The 24,181-nt window shown below is 45.3% G+C and overlaps 1 protein-coding gene across 1 annotated transcript in view; it reads right to left on the reverse strand.

Moving 5' to 3' along the window:
• Positions 1–6,647: 6,647 nt before the first annotated feature.
• The window catches only part of EHD4 (EH domain containing 4), a 91,090-nt gene continuing 73,556 nt past the window's right edge, over positions 6,648–24,181 (reverse strand). Inside the window, exons 5-6 of the mRNA XM_088471254.1 lie at positions 13,630–13,794; positions 6,648–11,406 (exon numbers count right to left, since the gene is read on the reverse strand). Coding sequence (XP_088327380.1) covers positions 10,870–11,406; positions 13,630–13,794 — 702 coding nt within the window. The 3' untranslated portion in view covers positions 6,648–10,869. The remainder of the gene's footprint in view (positions 11,407–13,629; positions 13,795–24,181) is intronic.

Genomic DNA, 24,181 nt, shown 5'->3' on the forward strand with positions numbered 1-24,181 from the left:
TCAGACTGACAAGAGCTAAGAGAATCTGGCAGGGTCCTGGTCACAGCAAAATGAATCCTAGAAACCGGAATAATGTTCTCTTCAGAGGCCCATGGAAGATGATTGACGGAAAAGCTTTGAGACAGGGCATCTGCCTTACTATTCTTAGACCCTGGTCTGAATGAGATCACATAATTGAACCGGGTAAAGAATAAGGCCCAGCGGGCCTGTCTTGCATTGTACCTCTTTGCCGTCTCTATGTAGGCCAGATTCTTGTGGTCCGTGAGAACTGTCACTACATTGTTAGCCCCCTCTAACCAGTGCCTCCAGTCCTCAAAGGCCCATTTCATGGCCAAAAGCTCCCGGTTCCCTATCTCTACCCGCCTTAAAGAAACTTCTTATAAATTATACTACCGCTGGTAATATACCCCGGTACGGCTCTCCCATATGTATCCCTCTGCTTCACCCCTCTGTTGGAAAAATTGTGAGCTTCGGAGTACCCTAGCCCATATCTGGACATGCCCAGTCCTCGAACTCTTTTGACCTTGGTCCATACTCTTCTGAATAATATATTTGACAACCCAACTGCGAGGACCCATGGACCTTCCTTTTAAGTTTCCCCCCTCCTGATATTAGTAAGCGCTCTGTTAAACTGTTATCCCATATTTTAGTTGCTGCCAGGAGTTTGATTGCTCGCAACTGGAAGAACCCTCTTCCACCATCCCTCTCTCCCTAAAGTTGCAAATCAGGCATATAGCAGAGATGGAAAATATCACTTACTATCTTCATGATAGAGGTCATATGTTCTCCCAAGTCTGGGCCCCGTGGCTCTTATATGATGGCACCGCTCCACCTTTGATCTCCACACTTGCTACCCATATATGACTCATGCGCATTGGATGACTCTGCTCCCTCTGCTCTGGTCTCTAATTGGCAAACTCCTCTAACTAGCTGAATACTTTTCTTGTTCTTCAAGCGGCACTTTCTTCTTCTAACGCTTTCTGTCCAATATCTGGTATTCTTTACGATACCTTATTTCTCTTGGTAGTCCTGTTTCCCACCTCCCCCCCTATGCCTTCCCCCCTTCTACCAATCCCCTTATATGTTTTGGTTTACTGCCAATAATTTGATTTAAAAATAGTTCATTTGTAAGGCTTATTCTGTTTATTTCTTCCATATCTGTTTTTGTGAGCTTCCTAAATAAATTAAAAAAAAAGCTCCCGGTTCCTCTCTGCTGAATCAAACTTCTGGGAAAAGAAAGTGCATGGGTGAAGTTTGCCATCTTTGATATCATTTTGTGAAAGGATAGCGCCCACTCCAACCTCAGATGCGTCGACCTCGACGATGAACGGGAACTCTGTATTGGAGTGCCGGAGGACAGTAGCAGACACAAATGCCGCTTTCAGAGTATTAAAGGCCTGAATAGCCTCAGATGACTAATCAGTGACCTCCGCTCCTTTTTTTTGTTAACTCAACAATGGGCGACACTATAGAGAAGGTCTTCACAAATCTGTGATAATAGTTTGCAAAACCTAGAAATTGCTGGAAGGCCTTCATTGTAGTGGGTTGTTCCCAATCCAGGATAGCCTTCACCTTGCCAGGGTCCATGGAGAAGCCTTGCTAAGAGATTATATATCCCAGAAACGACACCTCATTCACGTCAAATTCGCACTTCTCTAATTTGGCATATAAATTGTTATACAAAAGTCTTTGCAAAATCTACCGTATATATCCGCGCTGTTCCTCTACAGACTTAGAATAGATAAGGATGTCATCAAAATAAACCACTGCAAAGACTCCCAAGAAATCCTTTAACACTTCATTGATGAAATCTTGAAAGATGGCTGGGTGTTGGAGAGGCCGAACAGCATGATAAGATATTCAAAATGTCCCGAATGAGTGTTAAATGCCGTCTTCCACTCGTCTACTTTCCTGATGCGAATGAGGTTGCATGGGCCTCAAAGATCAATCTTAGAAAAGATGGAGGCCTCTCGCAGTTGATCAAAGAGAACGGAGATGAGTGGTAAGGGATACGCATTTTTGACTGTGATCTTATTCAGTCCACGGAAGTCTATGCAGGGTCTGGAGGGATCCATCCTTCTTCTTGACAAAGAAAAACCCCACTGCTACTGGGGATTTTGAAGGACAAATTAATTCCTTATACAGAGCTTCTTGAATATCTTTTTGCATGGCTTTATCCTCCAAAATAGATAAAGCATATAAATCTGCTCTTTGGAAGCCTGGCACCTGGTAACAGATCGATGGCGCAGTCAAAAGAACAGTGCAGCGGCAGGACATCAGCCTCTTACAGAAAACCTCGGATAGGTCACATTAAAGAGCCGGAATAGGCGAGGATTTGAATGAGACGGCATCAACCAGACGAATCGGACGGAACAGGCATTGAGATAAGCAAGTCGATCCACACTGAAGAATCTTACCAGTTTGCCACTGGATCATGGGATTATGTCGTTTTAGCCACGGTAATCCCAACATGACTGGACCCAGCGGACACTGCAGAAGGAGGAACGACAATTCTTCTCGATGAAGAGCTCCAACTGACAATTGCAAAGGAGGAGTATGGCAGGTTACTGGGAGTTTAGACAGACTTGTCCCATCTAATCCAATCACTGACACAGGTGAGGACAAGGATTCAGGCCCAAGGTTTTGAAAAAAAGCAATGTCCATAAAGTTCTTCACAGCTCCGCTGTCGATAAATGCAGGAACAGAGACCTGACTGTTGGACAGAGTGATTGCTGCGGTAATGACAACCGAATTTTTGGGGGAGATGGATGCAAGGCCTAAATGTACCTCCCCTAACTCATCAAGACCTTTCCTTTTCCCGACTTTAAAGGACAGAATTGGGCTATATGGCTTTACCACTGCAGTAAAGGCACAGACCCAACATACGTCTCCTATGTTTCTCCTCGGTAGGAAGACGAAACGCTCCCAGTTGCATCGGTTCTTCAGAGTCGAGCAGAGGCAAGGAAGGCAGACTCCTCTCTACATGGCGCTCCCGGAGTCTTTCGATCGACATGAAGAGCCAAATTCATGAGCTTGTACAGAGATCTCGGGCGAAGGATACTTGACCAGGATATCCTTTAGTTGATCTGACAACCTCCAACGAAACTGGCTACATAAGGCTGGGTCATTCCAGCCAGCATCGACCGCCCATCTCCGGAACTCTGAACTATAGTCCTCGGCAGCTCTATTCTCCTGTTTTAAAAACCTAAGACTCGCCTCTGCCATAGCTGCTTTATCCGGGTCATCATAGAGCAGACCCAAAACAGCAAAAAACAAGTCTACGGTCTGCAGTGCCGGACTAATGGAAGGGAGACCAAAGGCCCAAGTCTGTGGGGATCCTCCTGTAACAAGGAAATTACTATCCCAATTTGTTGGATCTGAGAGCCTGAAGACATGGGTCGGAGCCTAAAGCAGAGCTTACAGCTCTCTGAAACTTAGAAAATCCTTATGGTTTCCAGAAAACCGATCAGGCAGATTCAGTTTTGGTTCTGTCACAGCAGTACCCCGGGTCTCCTCTACCCGGAGAGTTGCTGCACTTTCTGAGTTGGCAGCTGAACCTGTGTGGTCAGAACCTGGGCAAGATTCCGAGTTGGCTCCTTAACAGATCACCAAAAAATACCCTCAAGATAAATATATTTGGGCGATGATAATGTTATGCCACGTACGTGACCCTTTAGGGCAGGAGTCTTCTACCTTGGCCCTCCAGCTGCTGTGGAACTAAACATCCCAGCATGCACTGCCATAGGTTTAGAATGCAGTTATATCAAAAAGGTGTCAGTGCATGCTGGGATGTGTAGTTCCATAGCAGCTGGAGGGCCAAGGTTTGAGACCCCTGCTTTAGGGTATAGTCCCGCTACAGCCTTGGGGGTTGGAATTTCTTGGCTAGATGCGGCAGTGCAGCAGCCTTGAGGACTGGTATATCTTGGCTAGCTGTGGCCGGTGGGCCGTGGGATATGAAGCAGCCTTTGGGCCATGTAGCAGCCTTGAGGGCTGGCATATCTTGGCTAGCTGTGGCCAGTGGGCCGCAGAATATGAAGCAGCCTTTAGGCCGTGCAGCAGCCTTGAGGGCTGAATAAACTTGGCAAGATGTGGCAGATGAAGATCTGTGCAATAATGAAGTCACTGGCGTTGATACGCCGGATGGCGCAGTGAACACGCTGAAGTGTGGCCTGTGCCGCCAGGTTGACTCAAGCAGCTAACGCAGCAGTGTGGCCTGTGCCGTCGGGTTGACACAAGCAGCTGATGTTGTAGTGCAGCCTGTACCACCGGGTTGACACAAGCAGCTGATGCTGTAATGCGGCCTGTGCCTCCGGGTTGACAAAAGCAGTGCACGCTGGGCTGCATGCTCTGGACACAGAGTACTGTCCGTGCTGTCTGGATGACACGAACGGCAGAGGACAGGTATGCGAACTGTGGCGCCAAGATGACACTAACAGCAGGTAGATGATAAGCGAACCGTGCCACCTGGATGACACAAACGGCAGAATAACACAATACAATAGACAGGAGAACTGGAGCTCGACTAGGTGACAGGAGACTAAGCCAGAACCAGAAACACGAATACTCTATCACCGGCATGGAGTGAAGGGCTGGCTGTAATTTAACAGATACAGGGTCCAATCAGAGAAAGCCCTGCAAGCCTCCCTAATGACAGACTAGTGTGCACCTGGCCTGTGCACACAGACAGGACAATTAACTAGTGTGCAGCTAATACTGCACACAGACAGTAATTAATGAACACATGAGATCAGCACACAGACAGACAGGAAAAAATGCAGTGTCCCAGTAGCAACTAAGACTGGGAACTGCAATCAAGATGATCTGCCAACCGCAAATCCTAACAGGGACAGACAGAGAGAGTGAGACGGAGACAGTGGTAAGAATAAGGAAAGTGATGGGGGAGAAAGACTAGGAGAGAGGAAAAGGGAGGAAAAATACTGAGGTGAGAGATGGCAGAGGAGGGAGAGAAAGCGGAAGTGGGAGTGCGGGGAGGGGTAGAGAGGCAATAAGAAAAGTAGACAGAGGAAAAATAAAGCCTGGCCTCAATTGCTGCCAATGTACACTGTTTGTGTGGTCACAACTTGGCAATTGTCCACAATACTAGTGCATATTTAACCAGTTAGGGTTAGGCACCCCCCAGGGAGTGTTAGGCTTGGGGAAGGGGGGGTTAGGCACCCTCGGGGGGAGATTAGGGTTAGGCACCCCCCTGGGAGACTTAGGTTTAGGCTTGGGGAAGGGGGGGTTAGGTTTAGGCACTTGGGGGGGAGGTTAGGCACCGCTAAAGGAGGGTAAGGGTAGGGAATTAGGTTAGCGAAACTTACCAGAAAAAACGATCGGGATCTTCACACCTGACCCCTGCCAGGCTGCTGCTGTCGGGATTAGAACCGCCGGCCGCATGGTAAATCATACTGATTCTATAATATATATATATATATATATATATATATATATAGTGACACAGTTAGGTTAGGGGGTCCCACTCCTGGGTAGAGGACTCCTTCCTTTCACACACAGCAGCTGGGAAACAGTACGCCAGACTGGATGCAAGTACAAGCTGGTCGGCGCCAGTCTTTATTGTGCAATGTCAGAAATAACACAAAGAAAACATAAACGTAAATCCTAGCCCTGTCGGGGCACTAACTTCACAGGTAGTTCCCTCACTACCAGAACCTGGCAGGGCCTAATGCCCTCACCAGCAACAAAAGCACAGCACAACACTTACAGTTAGGTTTTCAAGTGTCTCTGAGCAAACTCCCTCTCTGCTCTCCCAGGTGAGACAATCAGCCCTAAACAAACTAGGCTTATATTGGCCACTCTCAGGTGGAAAACTAACAAGCCTGTTACCAGGCTGCGAGAACCAAAACCTGGAGTGGCCGTGGGTGGAGCCCTCCCTCTCCTCTCACCCACAACCCCCAGGTCCCAAACCGACTTTTCAAAAAGCCGAAACTCAAGCCTGCTACACTGCAGACTTTCTCCTGGGGGTTTAAAACACAAAAGACAGGAATCTGGGACAAATGTACCTGCCACAGACCACTTTACCAGTGATCCTATCACAATATATATATATATATATATATATATACGCAAATTGGAATTGTTATTAGAGCATGCAGTAGATTATGTAAGAGTGTTCTCTTGTGCTACTGTGTATATTTCTACAAAGGAATTATTAGATATGTATGTTTTGGGCTATTAAATATAGTTTTTGTCAAATTTAAATGCGCTCCTTGTTATGTAAAAATAACTTTTAATTATTGTATTAAGTTGGGGTATAGCAGATACTCTCTATATAAAGCTGCTCCTACAGAGTATAACTAATTGACACTGCTAGATTTTATAAGTGTCTCTTATCTTCTGTGATTGTTTTTTGTGTTTGGCTACATGCTGGCTGGTTCTTATCATTCCCACCTACCCATGGGCATGCAAGTGAACAATTGGCACTAACAAAATAAAAACTGCAGTAAAAACAAAAACCCACAAATCATGCCATATATGTATGCAGCTTTCAATGACCATCCAGCTGATTTCATAAACGCATCCAGAGCTAATCATTTCAGGTAACTTGCCAGTATTACAAAAAACAGTAAGAAAATAGGATACACAATAGCTTTTAAACATGACAGTAATTGAAGAACAAACAAAGGTGGTAAATATTCAGGTAATATTTTTATTAGGTAAATAATATTGCAGGTCAGACTAAAAAGACTCAAGTTAAAAAATAAATCTACATTATTTATATTACTCTGTGAAGTTTACAGCACAAGTATGTGTACAAAGCAAATTCACTGGTTAGTTGCTTCCGGTGAACCCTGCCTGAAAAACACAATCATTTGGAGTATGGGGAATGACAATGGAATGATTCTGTGTTCTTCTTAAATGGAGTGTAGAACATCTTGTATATTTTCCTCTTAACCTCTACGTGGTAGACAACACCATTTTCAAGCCAGGACATTTTAATAGAAAATTCTCCCGTTGTGTCATTTGATGTTAAATTAATTTTATTTAAGTTTAGAACAATAATAAAAGCATGATATTTGGTCTGTCCTGGACAATTCAACCTTATAAATTTAAGAGGAACCAGAGACACTAGTGAGGCACCCTGGAGGTCAATTATGAAGTTCATCTAATTTGTATAGTGAAATGCGTTGGTTCTATACTGGTGTGCCTGGATGGTCCGCTACTTGCACATCAAGGCTCAGACCTACCATCTACTTCCATACCTCCATAAGTTAGAAGTGTGCGGAAAACCAAAAGGAAGCACTATGCAAGCGCCATTTTGAAAAGCTGAATACATTAGTACTAACCCTTTCCATGGAAAGCACTTTTGACATTTTTTTCCTGAACTCCTGGCACAGCTCTGAGCCGTAACAAACTTCATGTCCTTTACAGAGTAGAAACAACGTCCAAATATAACACCCGTATATGGCCCTCTCCAACCCCATATCGTTTAAATAAACATAATTTAAAAATAAAAAAGAGGAAATCTAGTTACTGCAGTGGTGTGTGAAATTAGGCACATTAGGGCACCTAGTCCGTATGTTGCCAAGAAAGAACATCACTTGGCCCAATGTCCCCTTGTTCCATAACCCCATACGCCTCCTCTGAGATACAGGGACACTGGCACAAATCAAGGCACTCTGTTGGTCCAAAAGCTAGTTTTGCACTTTACAGCAGTCATTGAGCACTTCATTAATGACCTCCACCGTGCCTTCACTTTATAATGCGCGTGAAAAGACCGTAAAAACGTGGGCTTTGGTCCTTAAAAATATAAGGCAATTGGTCATTTATGTTCATTCTAACTAGCAGGAAAGAGGATTATTAACATCTCACTACCCTGGAGTTCTGTAAACATGAAAACACAGTTAGATACATTGGACTACATTTTATATTAACATATTATTTCCAGCATAATATTCACATTGCAGAATGATGTTCCCTTTAATAAGCTCATTTATCCAATGGATCCATTCTGTACTGTATGCATGTTTAATAAATCTACTATAGGAGATACTGACTTCAAGAAACAGGTTTTTGGAAAAGGATTTCTCTCAGAAATATTGGCAGTGCTTAAAGTCATTTGCTATGCCCATTAAATGTGTTTAAGTGATAGGTGGAATATAGTACAGTGCACTAAACTGAAACCTCTCTCTCTTTTCACATATTCATTTGTAACCTGTAACCTGCAACCATCAATTCTCAGATAAGCCCAGTTTTACGCTGAGGAGTTACATTACTGTAGCAATCCACATATACTAAGGATTTTGAGAAAATGACAATAGATGGGGTTTTGCAGAGTACCAGGAAAAGACCTATGTGGAATATAAACCATTATTCATGAGTTGTGTGTAAATTGTGTCTTAGGGGTATAATTACTAAGATGTGGATTTTTAGGATTGGAGATGTTGCCGATAGCAACCAATCAAATTCTAGCTATTATCTTCTAGAAGGTGCTATATAAATGTTAAGTAGAATCTGATTGGTTGCTGTGGGCAACATCTCCACTTCTAAAAACCCGCAGTTTAGTAAATATATCCCTTAGAGTGTTGTCAATTTCAGGAACGTTCATAATATAACAGTCAGTAATAAAACAGCGCACATTTCTATACTTTTAAAGTTCTTTAAAAAAAAAAAACATAAGACATTTCAACTAACCTAGTTTTCTTAGAAATATATTTTATCACTTTATAGCTATTTGACATATGACATTAAAGCAGCAATACCATGAAAACATGAAGTTTTGTTTTTAAACATAAATCAATGTGGCAGGCTACAAGGATAATATTGGTATTTGCAAAATTTACTAGGTTTGTTTCTTAAGACTGCTATTAATGATTTCTAAATGTATAAATCAGTGCAGTCTTATAAAATACCATGGCAACCACAGTCACATGGCACATATATTTAAGAAGTGAGGCTTCGGGACACCCCTCTGAGCTCTGTCTGCTCTCTACTGTAAAATCACTCTGCCTTCACATGGCATGCTGAGATTCGTGAGCCTACATGTGACTAGTAAGCCATACGTTGTGCCCTCCAGAGAGATTTTGAAAAAAAAGATCATTTGTAGAAGGGCAGCTAAGAAAAAGGACTATCAGTTGCATGCTTAAGAATGTTCTTGACTATTTAGAGAGGGGCAAAAATAAAAATAAACCTACGTGGGATTTCTGCTTTAATGCACATCAAAGGCTGCACATTTTGAAGATGAATGATATGAATGGAAAACCATGAAGTGTTTATACTGAAATGAACAAACATTCTCTCTGCAGCAGGTAACCATATTACCAACGGAATGTGCTTCTCTGGCTAAACAAACAGAGATTGGCAGCTAGGCAGGCTATCTTTGTAGAAATTCACTGTGTGGATTGGTGGATTCATATAGAGAGGCGGGGCCAGTGATGTCACAGCAACTCAAATGTTTGCAGACTCAGCTTTTTTTTACCTGTTATCAGCTCCAATTATGTTATGGTCCGAAAGCTGTAGAAGGACCGACAGCTGCTTATAATGAAGATTCACCGGGCAGTCAGGTTACACTGAATGTACATCATGGTCCATATCTCAAAGTTTTGCTTGTGAGGTCTAGTGTACTAGATTAGTTGAAATGTCACACAAATTTGCTAAATAAAGAACATTTGTTAAACAATAAAAAAAAGCTTGATCTAGTAAGGCATTTTAGGTATGCATATGGAACAACATTTCTGCATGTATTTTAATGATTAGGTGTCCCAGCAAAAAAATACTGTCAGTCTTACCATACGTCCAATAACAAATAATTGTGTCCACTGTGAAATTGTGTAAGATTTAAATATACAAGTAAAATATATAAACCTGGTGCCATTTTCAAGGCAGGAAATTCCAGTTACTCTCGTCCATCTCCCAAACAGCCATCATATTTGAAATTATATGAATTCTTTTAAAACATAGTCTCAATAAAAACTGATTCAAGAGAAAAAGAAAAAAATAAAGGAGGAGGGAGGGCACATCACATTTTGGGGGAGATTTAACAAACCTTCTAAAAAGAGGGACCAGTAGAGGCATTCCCCATAGCAACAGAATACAGGTTCTAGCCATCATTTATCTAGTACAGTCTATAAAATGATAACTAGAATCTGGTTGCTACCGGCAACATCTCCACTTGTCCTGTTTAGAAGGTTTAATAAATCTCCCCCCTTTGGGAGGTACAGTATATGAAAGGGTCACCCTTTTAGCTTTAACACAAATCCAGAGACATACTACAATATAATAAAATTGTTTAAGTTGTTACTAGTAAGCCACTCGTTTGCAGCAAGAAAATTGCTTTCACCATTGAATCTCCTACCCATGAGTGCCCATTAATTATGTATGCCTGATCCATAAGATTCCCGATATTGTGTACATATTTCCAATGCCCAGGATTGCAGCTTGGTGAAGTCGCAGACCAGACTGCAGATATATAAAAAGAAAAAAAACCCACTAAAAATAACACAATCCTACCACAGTCTGTTGACTTAAATAAATTCTTGTTTTACATTATAATATCCCACACTGATGCCTAATAGATTTAAGAAGGATGTACAGACAGCATATCAATCTATACATGTTAAAATGTTAAGACTATGTCTTAAAAGAATGCGTTTAGCTTAATACACTGCGGTTCTTTTCTCTATAATTGGGTTCTCCGGCTGTCAAATGATGAGATAATGGGGCAGATGCACTAAGCTTTGGAGAGTGATAAATTACCAGCCAATCAGCTCCTGACGGTCATGTTACAGGCGGTGTTAGCAAAATGACAGGAGCTGGTTGGCTGGTGCTTTATCTCTCTCTCCCCACTTTCTCTCTCTCCTAGGCTTAGTACATCTACCCCAATAAGAGGTAAGTTTCTAACTACGAAGCTCTTCAGTCAGAGTTTTGCAGAGGCTTCCTTTGAGATGGAGGTAAAAGGTGAGGAGGTAGCTCGTTAGGCAACTCATAGCCCTCCAGCTTAATCTTAATAAGGTGCTTTGCCAAGGCAAATTCTTCTTCGTCTAGCATGCCATCCTTATCATTATCGGCTAGCTTCCAGATTTTTCCCAGGACGCTGTTCGGCAATTTGGAGTTCACCATTTCTTTCTTGGCGTTGACTCCAGAGATCTTCCCATTGATTGGAGACAATGTATAGAACAGCTCATCATAAATGGGTTTATCCTTTGCCACCACCCATTCTTCTTCTCCAGCACCTTCACCTGCCCCTTCCCCATAACCTTGGCCAAAGGGACCTTCCATGGTGCCCTCAAATGCGCCACCATGAACCATCTGTGGTGGCATGCTGCTCTCTTCCTCTCGAATCATATTCAGTAGCGGAGCAATTTTATTGGACAGCATGTTGTCCACAGTCTCAATCAGCTTAGGTTTTAGAGCATGGAATTTAGAAAAGTCATACATCTCCAGTTGTTGCTGTGGATTACAAAGACATTATAAAATACTAGAAGATGATGCCCATTTATCACATCTGTCAAAGCAATGTACAGTAAAGCATTTAATTTCAGTGCAATGTTCATGAAGACACTTTTGGCCAAATGACTGCCCGCTGTCTTACTTTGTGGGGATGGAAAGGTAAGTGTGAGCAGGGAAGGGGGGGGGGGGGGATAGTTCGTAGGTAACAATTAGCCCTTTTGCCTGGCCTTCCCCTCTATAAGGTACCATAGGGCAATTTTAAGTCTTACTCGGAGACTAGCGAGGAAATAGTGCTAACGTTATTTGTCTCCCAGAATGAGATTTCTCTACAGAAAATAAAAAAAACAATAAAAAGAAAATGGGTTCTCCCTAAGCATACTATTCAATTATTCTCTAATTTGTATCTAAGGGACATTCTACTTTTTATTTGTAAACTTTAAAAGGTTTCACAATAATTACACTTGTTAGCTGGTTCACAAGGTCAGTTTTTGTTCTGTGAAAGCACCAACGAGTAGGACAAGCATTAGTGAAATACAGCTGGCCCCGCTGGTAATGTGGTTCTCTTACAGACAGTAAGCCACAAGAGTTCCCATCCAGGCGTACAGATAGTTCTCCAAATGCTAGTTTCCTCCCCTTGTGTGCTACCATGCGCCGGAATGTCCAGGCCCTGAGACGCCCACTTTCCGTGCCAGTGCACGCTGTCACAGCATCTGTGACTGCGTCTGGGAACGCGGCCACTTTCACAAAAAAATTTCAACGACACCTTAAAACGCCCATGAGGCCGATTTACTTTTTGCATTCACTTCAGGCCACCTCCAGTCACCAGCCAGGACCGCCTATCGCTTTGCCTCTGATACATTCTCTGGCATACGCAACTGCAACTTTTTGCTTATAACCAGGGTAACATGCGCCGTGGGGGTATTTTGCGCATGTGCAGTAACAAATAATAATGTCCTTACACATCTTTGCAGCAGTCACACCCAAAAGCCCCTCTTGGCGCACCAGGGCCCGTGAGACTCTGCTAGCGCCAGATGTCTTTTTTTTGCTGAAAATGCGCCTACGTTGCAACGCGATGTGACTAGGACGCACCCACAGATTGTGCGGATTAATTTGATATGTGACACTTGTGTATCTGGGTGTGACTGAGTCTCAATCTGTACACGCAGTGCTACAATGTAGCGGCCGCAGCTGGTTTCATTCCAAGTTCCGTTGTGGTTCATATACAGACTCAGGTGCGCACAGATACACAAGTGTCACATATGAATAGATCAGCAGTTTCCTGGTGCGTTCTAGACGCATCGTGTGCGTCCTAGTAACATCTCACTGAGACTCAGACACATTTTCGTCAAAAAAAAGAGACGCCCGATGCCAGCAGAGTTTCATGGGACCTGGCGTCTCACTCACACCAGGCAAGTCGCTCTGTGTGGCGCATTGAGGACACGTATCTGTATGGGAACATCAGCATTGAGTGGTGACTCATTGGGCCTGACTCTGAATCGCACGCAATGCAAATGGTGGATGTATTTCAACTGCGTACGTATCTAAGTCGCTAAAAAGTTGCTCAGCGCCTGCACCCCACAGCGTGTACGAACTAAGGTGCAGTTGCAATTGAAAAAAGCGTATCCCAAGTGTCTTGGAAAAGTGCAGGGCATTCCTGGGCGATGACTATTCAGGCGCGCTAAGATAGTCCGTCTTATGGGAGGGTCATCGAAGTTTTTGCCAACTTAGACGCTTAGTCCTTCACTTTGGAGGCCACACTCAGGCGGAGAATCTGCCCCTGGCATGGGATTGGTGCAAGTTTTTAATGGTGCGTCCTCTGGTTTGTATAAAGGCGCACCAAATAGGATTTCCGCATCTAAAAGTGGGGTCTCAGTCCTTGCACATGCAGACCGTACAGATGTACACCAGGGGAGGGCTTGAGGTGGTATTAGCGTAAAGTCGCACACGCGGGCACGGCAGCTACTGACTCAGAATCAGTCCCATTATGACACACAATAGTTTATACAGACAGCGCTAGAACCCTGAAAGTCCCGAAAATATCAAGTAAATTAGTCCTGTACATGCAACTGAAAGTACAATAGGGTCATTATCAATCATTTCCATGCTACAGTAACTTTCTGCAAGACCTACGTTATGCCAGTGTTGACCAAAATACTGAATTTATCCCCATCTGGTAGCTTATGGGGAAGCGTGGTCTAGAATCAATGATTTAGAAATCAGTACCTGCATTCTCTTGACATCAGGGAAGTCCCCAGGCGAAATCTGTTGTTCTCTTTGGATCTGATGGAAGATTTCGGGTAATTTGTTAATCAATTCCTTCTTCTTGGCCTCTTTACCGAACACTGCAGGCATCTCTTTCTTCAGGTGACTGATGATGTAAGCGTGTACCTATACACAGGCAGAACAAGGAATTTATATATCTTATGTCCTAGAAAATCACAAGACAAACTATCACACGCATAGCATCAATCACACGCATAGCATCAATCACACGCATAGCATCAATCACATGCATTACATCAATCACATGCATTACATCAATCACACGCATTGCATCAATCACACGCATTGCATAATCACACGCATTGCATCAATCACACGCATTGCATCAATCACACGCATAGCATCAATCACACGCATTGCATCAATCACACGCATTGCATTTGATTTGTGGAGTAAATTGTGTTTATAAAATCTGCATTTGTGCAGATTGCAGGGCTGGATGTTATGGAAAGATGCTTCCAGCTCTGCAAGTGGAGTACATGCATCAGGTTTATACCAGGTGACAACAGTAGTACATGCACCAAATGTATACCAGGTAAGAACAATTGTACGTGCACCTAGTGAGAACAGAAGTACATGCACTAAGTGAGAACAGAAGAACATGCATCCATTTTATGCCAGGTGAGAATGGTAGTATATGCACCAGGTTTATGCCAGGTGAAAACAGTTGTACATGCACTAAGTGAGAACAGAAGAACATGCACCCATTTTATGCCAGGTGAGAACAGTAGTATATGCCAGGTGAGAACAGTTGTACATGTGCCAGATTTATGTCAGGTGAGAACAGTAGTATATTTGACACATTTATGCCAGGTGAGAACAGTAGTACATGCACTAGGTGAGAACAGAAGAACGTGCCAGGTTAATACCAGGTGAGTACAGTAGTACATGCACTAGGTGAGAACAGAAGAACGTGCCAGGTTTATGCCAGGTGAGAACAGTTGTACATGCACTAGGTGAGAACAGAAGAACGTGCCAGGTTTATACCAGGTGAGAACAGTAGTACATGCACTAGGTGAGAACAGTAGTACATGCACTAGGTGAGAACAGAAGAACGTGCCAGGTTTATGCCAGGTGAGAACAGTAGTACATGCACTAGGTGAGAACAGTAGTACATGCACTAGGTGAGAACAGAAGAACGTGCCAGGTTTATACCAGGTGAGAACAGTAGTACATGCACTAGGTGAGAACAGAAGAACGTGCCAGGTTTATGCCAGGTGAGAACAGTAGTACATGCACTAGGTGAGAACAGAAGAACGTGCCAGGTTTATACCAGGTGAGAACAGTAGTACATGCACTAGGTGAGAACAGAAGAACGTGCCAGGTTTATGCCAGGTGAGAACAGTAGTACATGCACTAGGTGAGAACAGAAGAACGTGCCAGGTTTATGCCAGGTGAGTACAGTAGTACATGCACTAGGTGAGAACAGATGAAAGTGCCAGGTTTATACCAGGTGAGAACAGTAGTACATGCACTAGGTGAGAACAGAAGAACGTGCCAGGTTTATGCCCAGGTGAGAACAGTAGTACATGCACTAGGTGAGAACAGAAGAACGTGCCAGGTGTATGCCAGATGAGAACAGAAGAACGTGCCAGGTTTATGCCAGGTGAGAACAGTAGTACATGCACTAGGTGAGAACAGATGAAAGTGCCAGGTTTATACCAGGTGAGAACAGTAGTACATGCACTAGGTGAGAACAGAAGAACGTGCCAGGTTTATGCCCAGGTGAGAACAGTAGTACATGCACTAGGTGAGAACAGTAGTACATGCACTAGGTGAGAACAGAAGAACGTGCCAGGTGTATGCCAGATGAGAACAGAAGAACGTGCCAGGTTTATGCCTGGTGAGAACAGTTGTACATGGACTAGGTGAGAACAGAAGAACGTGCCAGGTGTATGCCAGATGAGAACAGAAGAACGTGCCAGGTTTATGCCTGGTGAGAACAGTTGTACATGCACTAGGTGAGAACAGAAGAACGTGCCAGGTTTATGCCAGGTGAGAACAGTAGTACATGCACTAGGTGAGAACAGAAGAACGTGCCAGGTTTATGCCAGGTGAGTACAGTAGTACATGCACTAGGTGAGAACAGTAGTACATGCACTAGGTGAGAACAGATGAAAGTGCCAGGTTTATACCAGGTGAGAACAGTAGTACATGCACTAGGTGAGAACAGAAGAACGTGCCAGGTTTATGCCCAGGTGAGAACAGTAGTACATGCACTAGGTGAGTACAGTAGTACATGCACTAGGTGAGAACAGTAGTACATGCACTAGGTGAGAACAGAAGAACGTGCCAGGTGTATGCCAGATGAGAACAGAAGAACGTGCCAGGTTTATGCCTGGTGAGAACAGTTGTACATGCACTAGGTGAGAACAGAAGAACGTGCCAGGTTTATGCCAGGTGAGAACAGTAGTACATGCACTAGGTGAGAACAGAAGAACGTGCCAGGTTTATGCCAGGTGAGAACAGTAGTACATGCACTAGGTGAGAACAGAAGAACGTGCCAGGTTTATGCCAGGTGAGTACAGTAGTACATGCACTAGGTGAGAACAGTAGTACATGCACTAGGTGAGAACAGATGAAAGTGCCAGGTTTATACCAGGTGAGAACAGTAGTACATGCACTAGGTGAGAACAGAAGAACGTGCCAGGTTTATGCCCAGGTGAGAACAGTAGTACATGCACTAGGTGAGAACAGATGAAAGTGCCAGGTTTATACCAGGTGAGAACAGTAGTACATGCACTAGGTGAGAACAGAAGAACGTGCCAGGTTTATGCCCAGGTGAGTACAGTAGTACATGCACTAGGTGAGAACAGAAGAACGTGCCAGGTTTATGCCCAGGTGAGAACAGTAGTACATGCACTAGGTGAGAACAGTAGTACATGCACTAGGTGAGAACAGAAGAACGTGCCAGGTGTATGCCAGATGAGAACAGAAGAACGTGCCAGGTTTATGCCTGGTGAGAACAGTTGTACATGCACTAGGTGAGAACAGAAGAACGTGCCAGGTTTATGCCAGGTGAGAACAGTAGTACATGCACTAGGTGAGAACAGAAGAACGTGCCAGGTTTATGCCAGGTGAGAACAGTAGTACATGCACTAGGTGAGAACAGTAGTACATGCACTAGGTGAGAACAGAAGAACGTGCCAGGTTTATGCCAGGTGAGAACAGTAGTACATGCACTAGGTGAGAACAGTAGTACATGCACTAGGTGAGAACAGAAGAACGTGCCAGGTTTATACCAGGTGAGAACAGTAGTACATGCACTAGGTGAGAACAGAAGAACGTGCCAGGTGTATGCCAGATGAGAACAGAAGAACGTGCCAGGTTTATGCCTGGTGAGAACAGTTGTACATGCACTAGGTGAGAACAGAAGAACGTGCCAGGTTTATGCCAGGTGAGAACAGTAGTACATGCACTAGGTGAGAACAGAAGAACGTGCCAGGTTTATGCCAGGTGAGAACAGTAGTACATGCACTAGGTGAGAACAGAAGAACGTGCCAGGTTTATGCCAGGTGAGAACAGTAGTACATGCACTAGGTGAGAACAGTAGTACATGCACTAGGTGAGAACAGAAGAACGTGCCAGGTTTATGCCAGGTGAGAACAGTAGTACATGCACTAGGTGAGAACAGAAGAACGTGCCAGGTTTATGCCAGGTGAGTACAGTAGTACATGCACTAGGTGAGAACAGTAGTACATGCACTAGGTGAGAACAGATGAAAGTGCCAGGTTTATACCAGGTGAGAACAGTAGTACATGCACTAGGTGAGAACAGAAGAACGTGCCAGGTTTATGCCCAGGTGAGAACAGTAGTACATGCACTAGGTGAGAACAGTAGTACATGCACTAGGTGAGAACAGAAGAACGTGCCAGGTTTATGCCTGGTGAGAACAGTTGTACATGCACTAGGTGAGAACAGAAGAACGTGCCAGGTTTATGCCAGGTGAGAACAGTAGTACATGCACTAGGTGAGAACAGAAGAACGTGCCAGGTTTATGCCAGGTGAGAACAGTAGTACATGCACTAGGTGAGAACAGAAGAACGTGCCAGGTTTATGCCAGGTGAGAACAGTAGTACATGCACTAGGTGAGAACAGTAGTACATGCACTAGGTGAGAACAGATGAAAGTGCCAGGTTTATACCAGGTGAGAACAGTAGTACATGCACTAGGTGAGAACAGAAGAACGTGCCAGGTTTATGCCCAGGTGAGAACAGTAGTACATGCACTAGGTGAGAACAGAAGAACGTGCCAGGTGTATGCCAGATGAGAACAGAAGAACGTGCCAGGTTTATGCCTGGTGAGAACAGTTGTACATGCACTAGGTGAGAACAGAAGAACGTGCCAGGTTTATGCCAGGTGAGAACAGTAGTACATGCACTAGGTGAGAACAGAAGAACGTGCCAGGTTTATGCCAGGTGAGAACAGTAGTACATGCACTAGGTGAGAACAGAAGAACGTGCCAGGTTTATGCCAGGTGAGAACAGTAGTACATGCACTAGGTGAGAACAGAAGAACGTGCCAGGTTTATGCCAGGTGAGAACAGTAGTACATGCACTAGGTGAGAACAGAAGAACGTGCCAGGTGTATGCCAGATGAGAACAGAAGAACGTGCCAGGTTTATGCCTGGTGAGAACAGTTGTACATGCACTAGGTGAGAACAGAAGAACGTGCCAGGTTTATGCCAGGTGAGAACAGTAGTACATGCACTAGGTGAGAACAGAAGAACGTGCCAGGTTTATGCCAGGTGAGAACAGTAAACGTGCCAGGTTTATGCCAGGTGAGTACAGTAGTACATGCACTAGGTGAGAACAGTAGTACATGCACTAGGTGAGAACAGAAGAACGTGCCAGGTGTATGCCAGATGAGAACAGAAGAACGTGCCAGGTTTATGCCTGGTGAGAACAGTTGTACATGCACTAGGTGAGAACAGAAGAACGTGCCAGGTTTATGCCAGGTGAGAACAGTAGTACATGCACTAGGTGAGAACAGAAGAACGTGCCAGGTTTATGCCAGGTGAGAACAGTAGTACATGCACTAGGTGAGAACAGAAGAACGTGCCAGGTGTATGCCAGGTGAGAACAGTAGTACATGCACTAGGTGAGAACAGAAGAACGTGCCAGGTGTATGCCAGGTGAGAACAGTAGTACATGCACTAGGTGAGAACAGAAGAACGTGCCAGGTTTATGCCAGGTGAGTACAGTAGTACATGCACTAGGTGAGAACAGTAGTACATGCACTAGGTGAGAACAGATGAAAGTGCCAGGTTTATACTAGGTGAGAACAGTAGTACATGCACTAGGTGAGAACAGAAGAACGTGCCAGGTGTATGCCAGATGAGAACAGAAGAACATGCCAGGTTTATGCCTGGTGAGAACAGTTGTACATGCACTAGGTGAGAACAGAAGAACGTGCCAGGTTTATGCCAGGTGAGAACAGTAGTACATGCACTAGGTGAGAACAGAAGAACGTGCCAGGTTTATGCCAGGTGAGAACAGTAGTACATGCACTAGGTGAGAACAGAAGAACGTGCCAGGTTTATGCCAGGTGAGTACAGTAGTACATGCACTAGGTGAGAACAGAAGAACGTGCCAGGTTTATGCCCAGGTGAGAACAATAGTACATGCACTAGGTGAGAACAGTAGTACATGCACTAGGTGAGAACAGAAGAACGTGCCAGGTGTATGCCAGATGAGAACAGAAGAACGTGCCAGGTTTATGCCTGGTGAGAACAGTAGTACATGCACTAGGTGAGAACAGAAGAACGTGCCAGGTTTATGCCAGGTGAGTACAGTAGTACATGCACTAGGTGAGAACAGTATTACATGCACTAGATGAGAACAGAAGAACGTGCCAGGTGTATGCCAGGTGAGAACAGTAGTACATGCACTAGGTGAGAACAGAAGAACGTGCCAGGTTTATGCCAGGTGAGTACAGCAGTACATGCACTAGGTGAGAACAGAAGAACGTGCCAGGTTTATGCCCAGGTGAGAACAGTAGTACATGCACTAGGTGAGAACAGTAGTACATGCACTAGATGAGAACAGAAGAACGTGCCAGGTGTATGCCAGGTGAGAACAGTAGTACATGCACTAGGTGAGAACAGAAGAACGTGCCAGGTTTATGCCAGGTGAGTACAGCAGTACATGCACTAGGTGAGAACAGTAGTACATGTACTAGGTGAGAACAGAAGAACGTGCCAGGTTTATGCCAGGTGAGAACAGTAGTACATGCACTAGGTGAGAACAGAAGAACGTGCCAGGTTTATGCCCAGGTGAGTACAGTAGTACATGCACTAGGTGAGAACAGTAGTACATGCACTAGGTGAGAACAGAAGAACGTGCCAGGTGAGAACAGTAGTACATGCACTAGGTGAGAACAGTAGTAGATGCACTAGGTGAGAAGAGAAGAACGTGCCAGGTTTATGCCAGGTGAGAACAGTAGTAGACGCAGGTGCCAGCTGACTAAAAAATCTGGAGTAACAAATCAGGAAGGAAAATCAGTGCCCTCATTGGGCGCTAGCAGCCAAACCCCCATATAAATGGCAAATACAGCTTTAGTAAGGGGGTTGGGTATTAAAGCATTTTAATAAATGGATATTCAAGAAGACTGCACCAATTACTATGCATGGACATGTGCAAAAGTACCAATTCCGGTATGCAGGATTTAGAAATTCATAAGCTTTGTCCATTTGCCAACTCTGAGATCTAATTGTAAATCCTGGATAAAATCCTCTGTATCTGGTCATATATTACATGTTATCTACATCTGACCTTACTGTGTACAGTACCACAGTCCCAATTCTGTGTTTCAATGTAATTCTTATTTCTCTCCTCCTAGATGTAGGACACCGTATCCCCTATTATTTGGCTTGCTGAATTCAGTTCTCTGGATAAGTGCACAGTATCACTCATTGGGCTCTATATGCTTCATGACAATTAATTATACTGTACTGCCTTTGTATGCAGAATTTACATTTATGCTACTTGTGTAAATCTTTCCAGTTTTTAAGGGTACCCACATCATGTTTACCCTGTATAGACAGCGAGCGGACGTGGGTTGTGTTGAGATGTAGACACAGCTGTCTCCATCTCTGAAAAAAATAATTTGGCCCATCAGAGGGGGCTTCTGGGTACTCAGACTCCTCCCTGCGTGCGCCATTGGCACAAATAAAAAATACAGTGACCCTAAAACTTAAAAAAAAACAAAAAACCTATTTATGCCTGATCTTCATGTATTATCACCATATAACCACTAGGTGGCACTGCATCATCAGGAAACTAAATTTCCACTATTCTGTTAAGGAGCAGAGGGCATATTTTTAGGCCTATATAGCAAAATTAGTAAAGAAGCAAGTGTGTATGTGCTGTAATAAGTAAAGTAAATATGTGGTTGGTGCAGAATTGAACTCAAGACCTGATTCAGACCCTCTCGCTAGGATGAGTTCGCTCGTAGCTGCCGATGGTTCGCAATGTGCGCATGCATACGCATCGCAGTGCGCGTACCAGTGTGAGAGATCGTGAAGAGTGAGTGACAGGAGAATCAGTTTGTGGGTGGTGACAGGAGCTGGCCGCTAGAAACGGGGACGTGGAGATGCGAACGCAGGCGTGCCCGAGAGTCCTAACGCTGTAGTAGAGGCGTGCATAATTAAAAGGCAGCGTCATAGTACACGTCACCTGGCTGAATCTTACACTGAAGTGCTCGCAGTACTTGAGGCAGGGTATGGTCAACCACAAGCGCTGCATTTGCTTCCGATGGTACTCAATGTTACCGATGGTGCATACACTTCCTAGAGATGACGTGCGCAAGTGGGCGTCTTAAGACAGGCTTGTGGGCGTCTGCATACACAGGGCGATCGCACGGCAAGATATAGTGGGCGTGCTAATGCCTTGCCGTGCAATCGCCTGCCTTGCTTCCACTTAGCAGATTCTGCATATGCATCGAGCGAGCGGGTCTGAATGAGGTCCTCAATCCAATATGCAGAGTGTCGGGCATATTTTCCCCTCTGTGGATACTACGGAACCAGGTGTATGAAACTATGGTAGATCCAGTTGTACGCAAATGTAAAACATCTCCATTTGCAAGTGAAAGGGCATAACTGGGCTGTAACGGTGCATTCTCACATAGGCTGAGATCACAGAGGGCATGGTGACTGAACTGCAGGCTCTGTAGGGTTGTGCATAGGCTGAGATCACAGAGGGCATGGTGACAGAACTGCAGGCTCTGTAGGGTTGTGCATAGGCTTACATCACAGAGGGCATGGTGACGGAACTGCAGGCTCTGTAGAGTTGTGCAGAGGCTGAGATCACAGAGGGCATGGTGACGGAACTGCAGGCTCTGTAGAGTTGTGCATAGGCTGAGATCACAGAGGGTATGGTGACGGAACTGCAGGCTCTGTAGGGTTGTGCATAGGCTGAGATCACAGAGGGTATGGTGACGGAACTGCAGGCTCTGTACATTTGTGCATAGGCTGAGATCACAGAAGGCATGGTGACGGAACTGCAGGCTCTGTACATTTGTGCATAGGCTGAGATCACAGAGGGCATGGTGACGGAACTGCAGGCTCTGTACATTTGTGCATAGGCTGAGATCACAGAGGGCATGGTGACGGAACTGCAGGCTCTGTAGAGTTGTGCATAGGCTGAGATCACAGAGAGCATGGTGACGGAACTGCAGGTTCTGTAGAGTTGTGCATAGGCTGAGATCACAGAAGGCATGGTGACAGAACTGCAGGCTCTGTAAAGTTGTGCATAGGCTGAGATCACAGAGGGCATGGTGACGGAACTGCAGGCTCTGTACATTTGTGCAGAGGCTGAGATCACAGAGGGCATGGTGACGGAACTGCAGGCTCTGTACATTTGTGCAGAGGCTGAGATCACAGAGGGCATGGTGACGGAACTGCAGGCTCTGTACATTTGTGCATAGGCTGGGATCACAGAGGGCATGGTGACGGAACTGCAGGCTCTGTAGAGTTGTGCATAGGCTGAGATCACAGAGGGCACGGTGACGGAACTGCAGGCTCTGTACATTTGTGCATAGGCTGGGATCACAGAGGGCATGGTGACGGAACTGCAGGCTCTGTACATTTGTGCATAGGCTGAGATCACAGAGGGCATGGTGACGGAACTGCAGGCTCTGTAGAGTTGTGCATAGGCTGACATCACAGCATGGTGATGGAACTGCAGGCTCTGTAGAGTTGTGCATAGGCTGAGATCACAGAGGGCATGGTGACGGAACTGCAGGCTCTGGGCATGATTCAGACCCACTCGCGAGCGCCGAGCACTCGCAAGCGGGTCAATGTTGGCCAAGTGCGCATGCGCACGAGGGAGCCGGCTCCGTCGTGCGCATTCGCGAGACCCGCATAGCGACGGGTAAGCCATCGCTATGGGTCTCGCTACAAAGGGGGCGTGCTGTCGATGTTGAGTGACAGCACGCCCCCTTGGTGGGCGTGCCGGGGGCGTTGCTGCCCAGACAGAGGCGTTCCCATGGGAACGCCTACCGTCTGGGGCCGGCCCCACTGACATCACAAATTATGTCAGTGGGAGTGCTTTTGGCTCTGACAGAGCCAAAAGCACTCCAGGGCTTGCGGCAGACAAGACCCTACCACATGGGTCTCGTCGCAAGCCCGGTGGTCGCGATGGTCTTGACCATCGCGACCATCTTTATGGCCGTTCGCTATAGCTGTGGGTGGTCACCCACAGCTATGCGAGCGGCCAAGAGGCCGCTCTAAAAAAAAGAGAGGGAGGGCACTGATTCAGAGTGAGCGCTCTGAAAGAGCGTCCGGCTCTGAATCAGGCCCTCTGTACATTTGTGCATAGGCTGAGATCACAGAGGGCATGGTGACGGAACTTCAGGCTCTGTATAGTTGTGCAGAGGCTGAGATCACAGAGGGCATGGTGACGGAACTGCAGGCTCTGTACATTTGTGCATAGGCTGGGATCACAGAGGGCATGGTGACGGAACTGCAGGCTCTGTAGAGTTGTGCATAGGCTGAGATCACAGAGGGTATGGTGACGGAACTGCAGACTCTGTACATTTATGCAGAGGCTGAGATCACAGAGGGCATGATGACGGAACTGCAGGCTCTGTAGAGTTGTGCTTTGGCTGAGATCACTGAGGGCATGGTGACGGAACTGCAGGCTCTGTAGAGTTGTGCTTTGGCTGAGGTCACAGAGGGCATGGTGACGGAACTGCAGGCTCTGTAAAGTCGTGCATAGGCTGAGATCACAGAGGGCATGGTGACGGAACTGCAGGCTCTGTACATTTGTGCATAGGCTGAGATCACAGAAGGCATGGTGACGGAACTGCAGGCTCTGTACATTTGTGCATAGGCTGAGATCACAGAGGGCATGGTGACGGAACTGCAGGCTCTGTAGAGTTGTGCATAGGCTGAGATCACAGAGAGCATGGTGACGTAACTGCAGGTTCTGTAGAGTTGTGCATAGGCTGAGATCACAGAAGGCATGGTGACAGAACTGCAGGCTCTGTAAAG

This window comes from Taudactylus pleione, unplaced genomic scaffold (genome assembly GCF_031769625.1).
Source record: "Taudactylus pleione unplaced genomic scaffold, aTauple2 ptg000113l, whole genome shotgun sequence".
In the NCBI taxonomy this organism is placed as follows: Eukaryota; Metazoa; Chordata; class Amphibia; order Anura; family Myobatrachidae; genus Taudactylus; species Taudactylus pleione.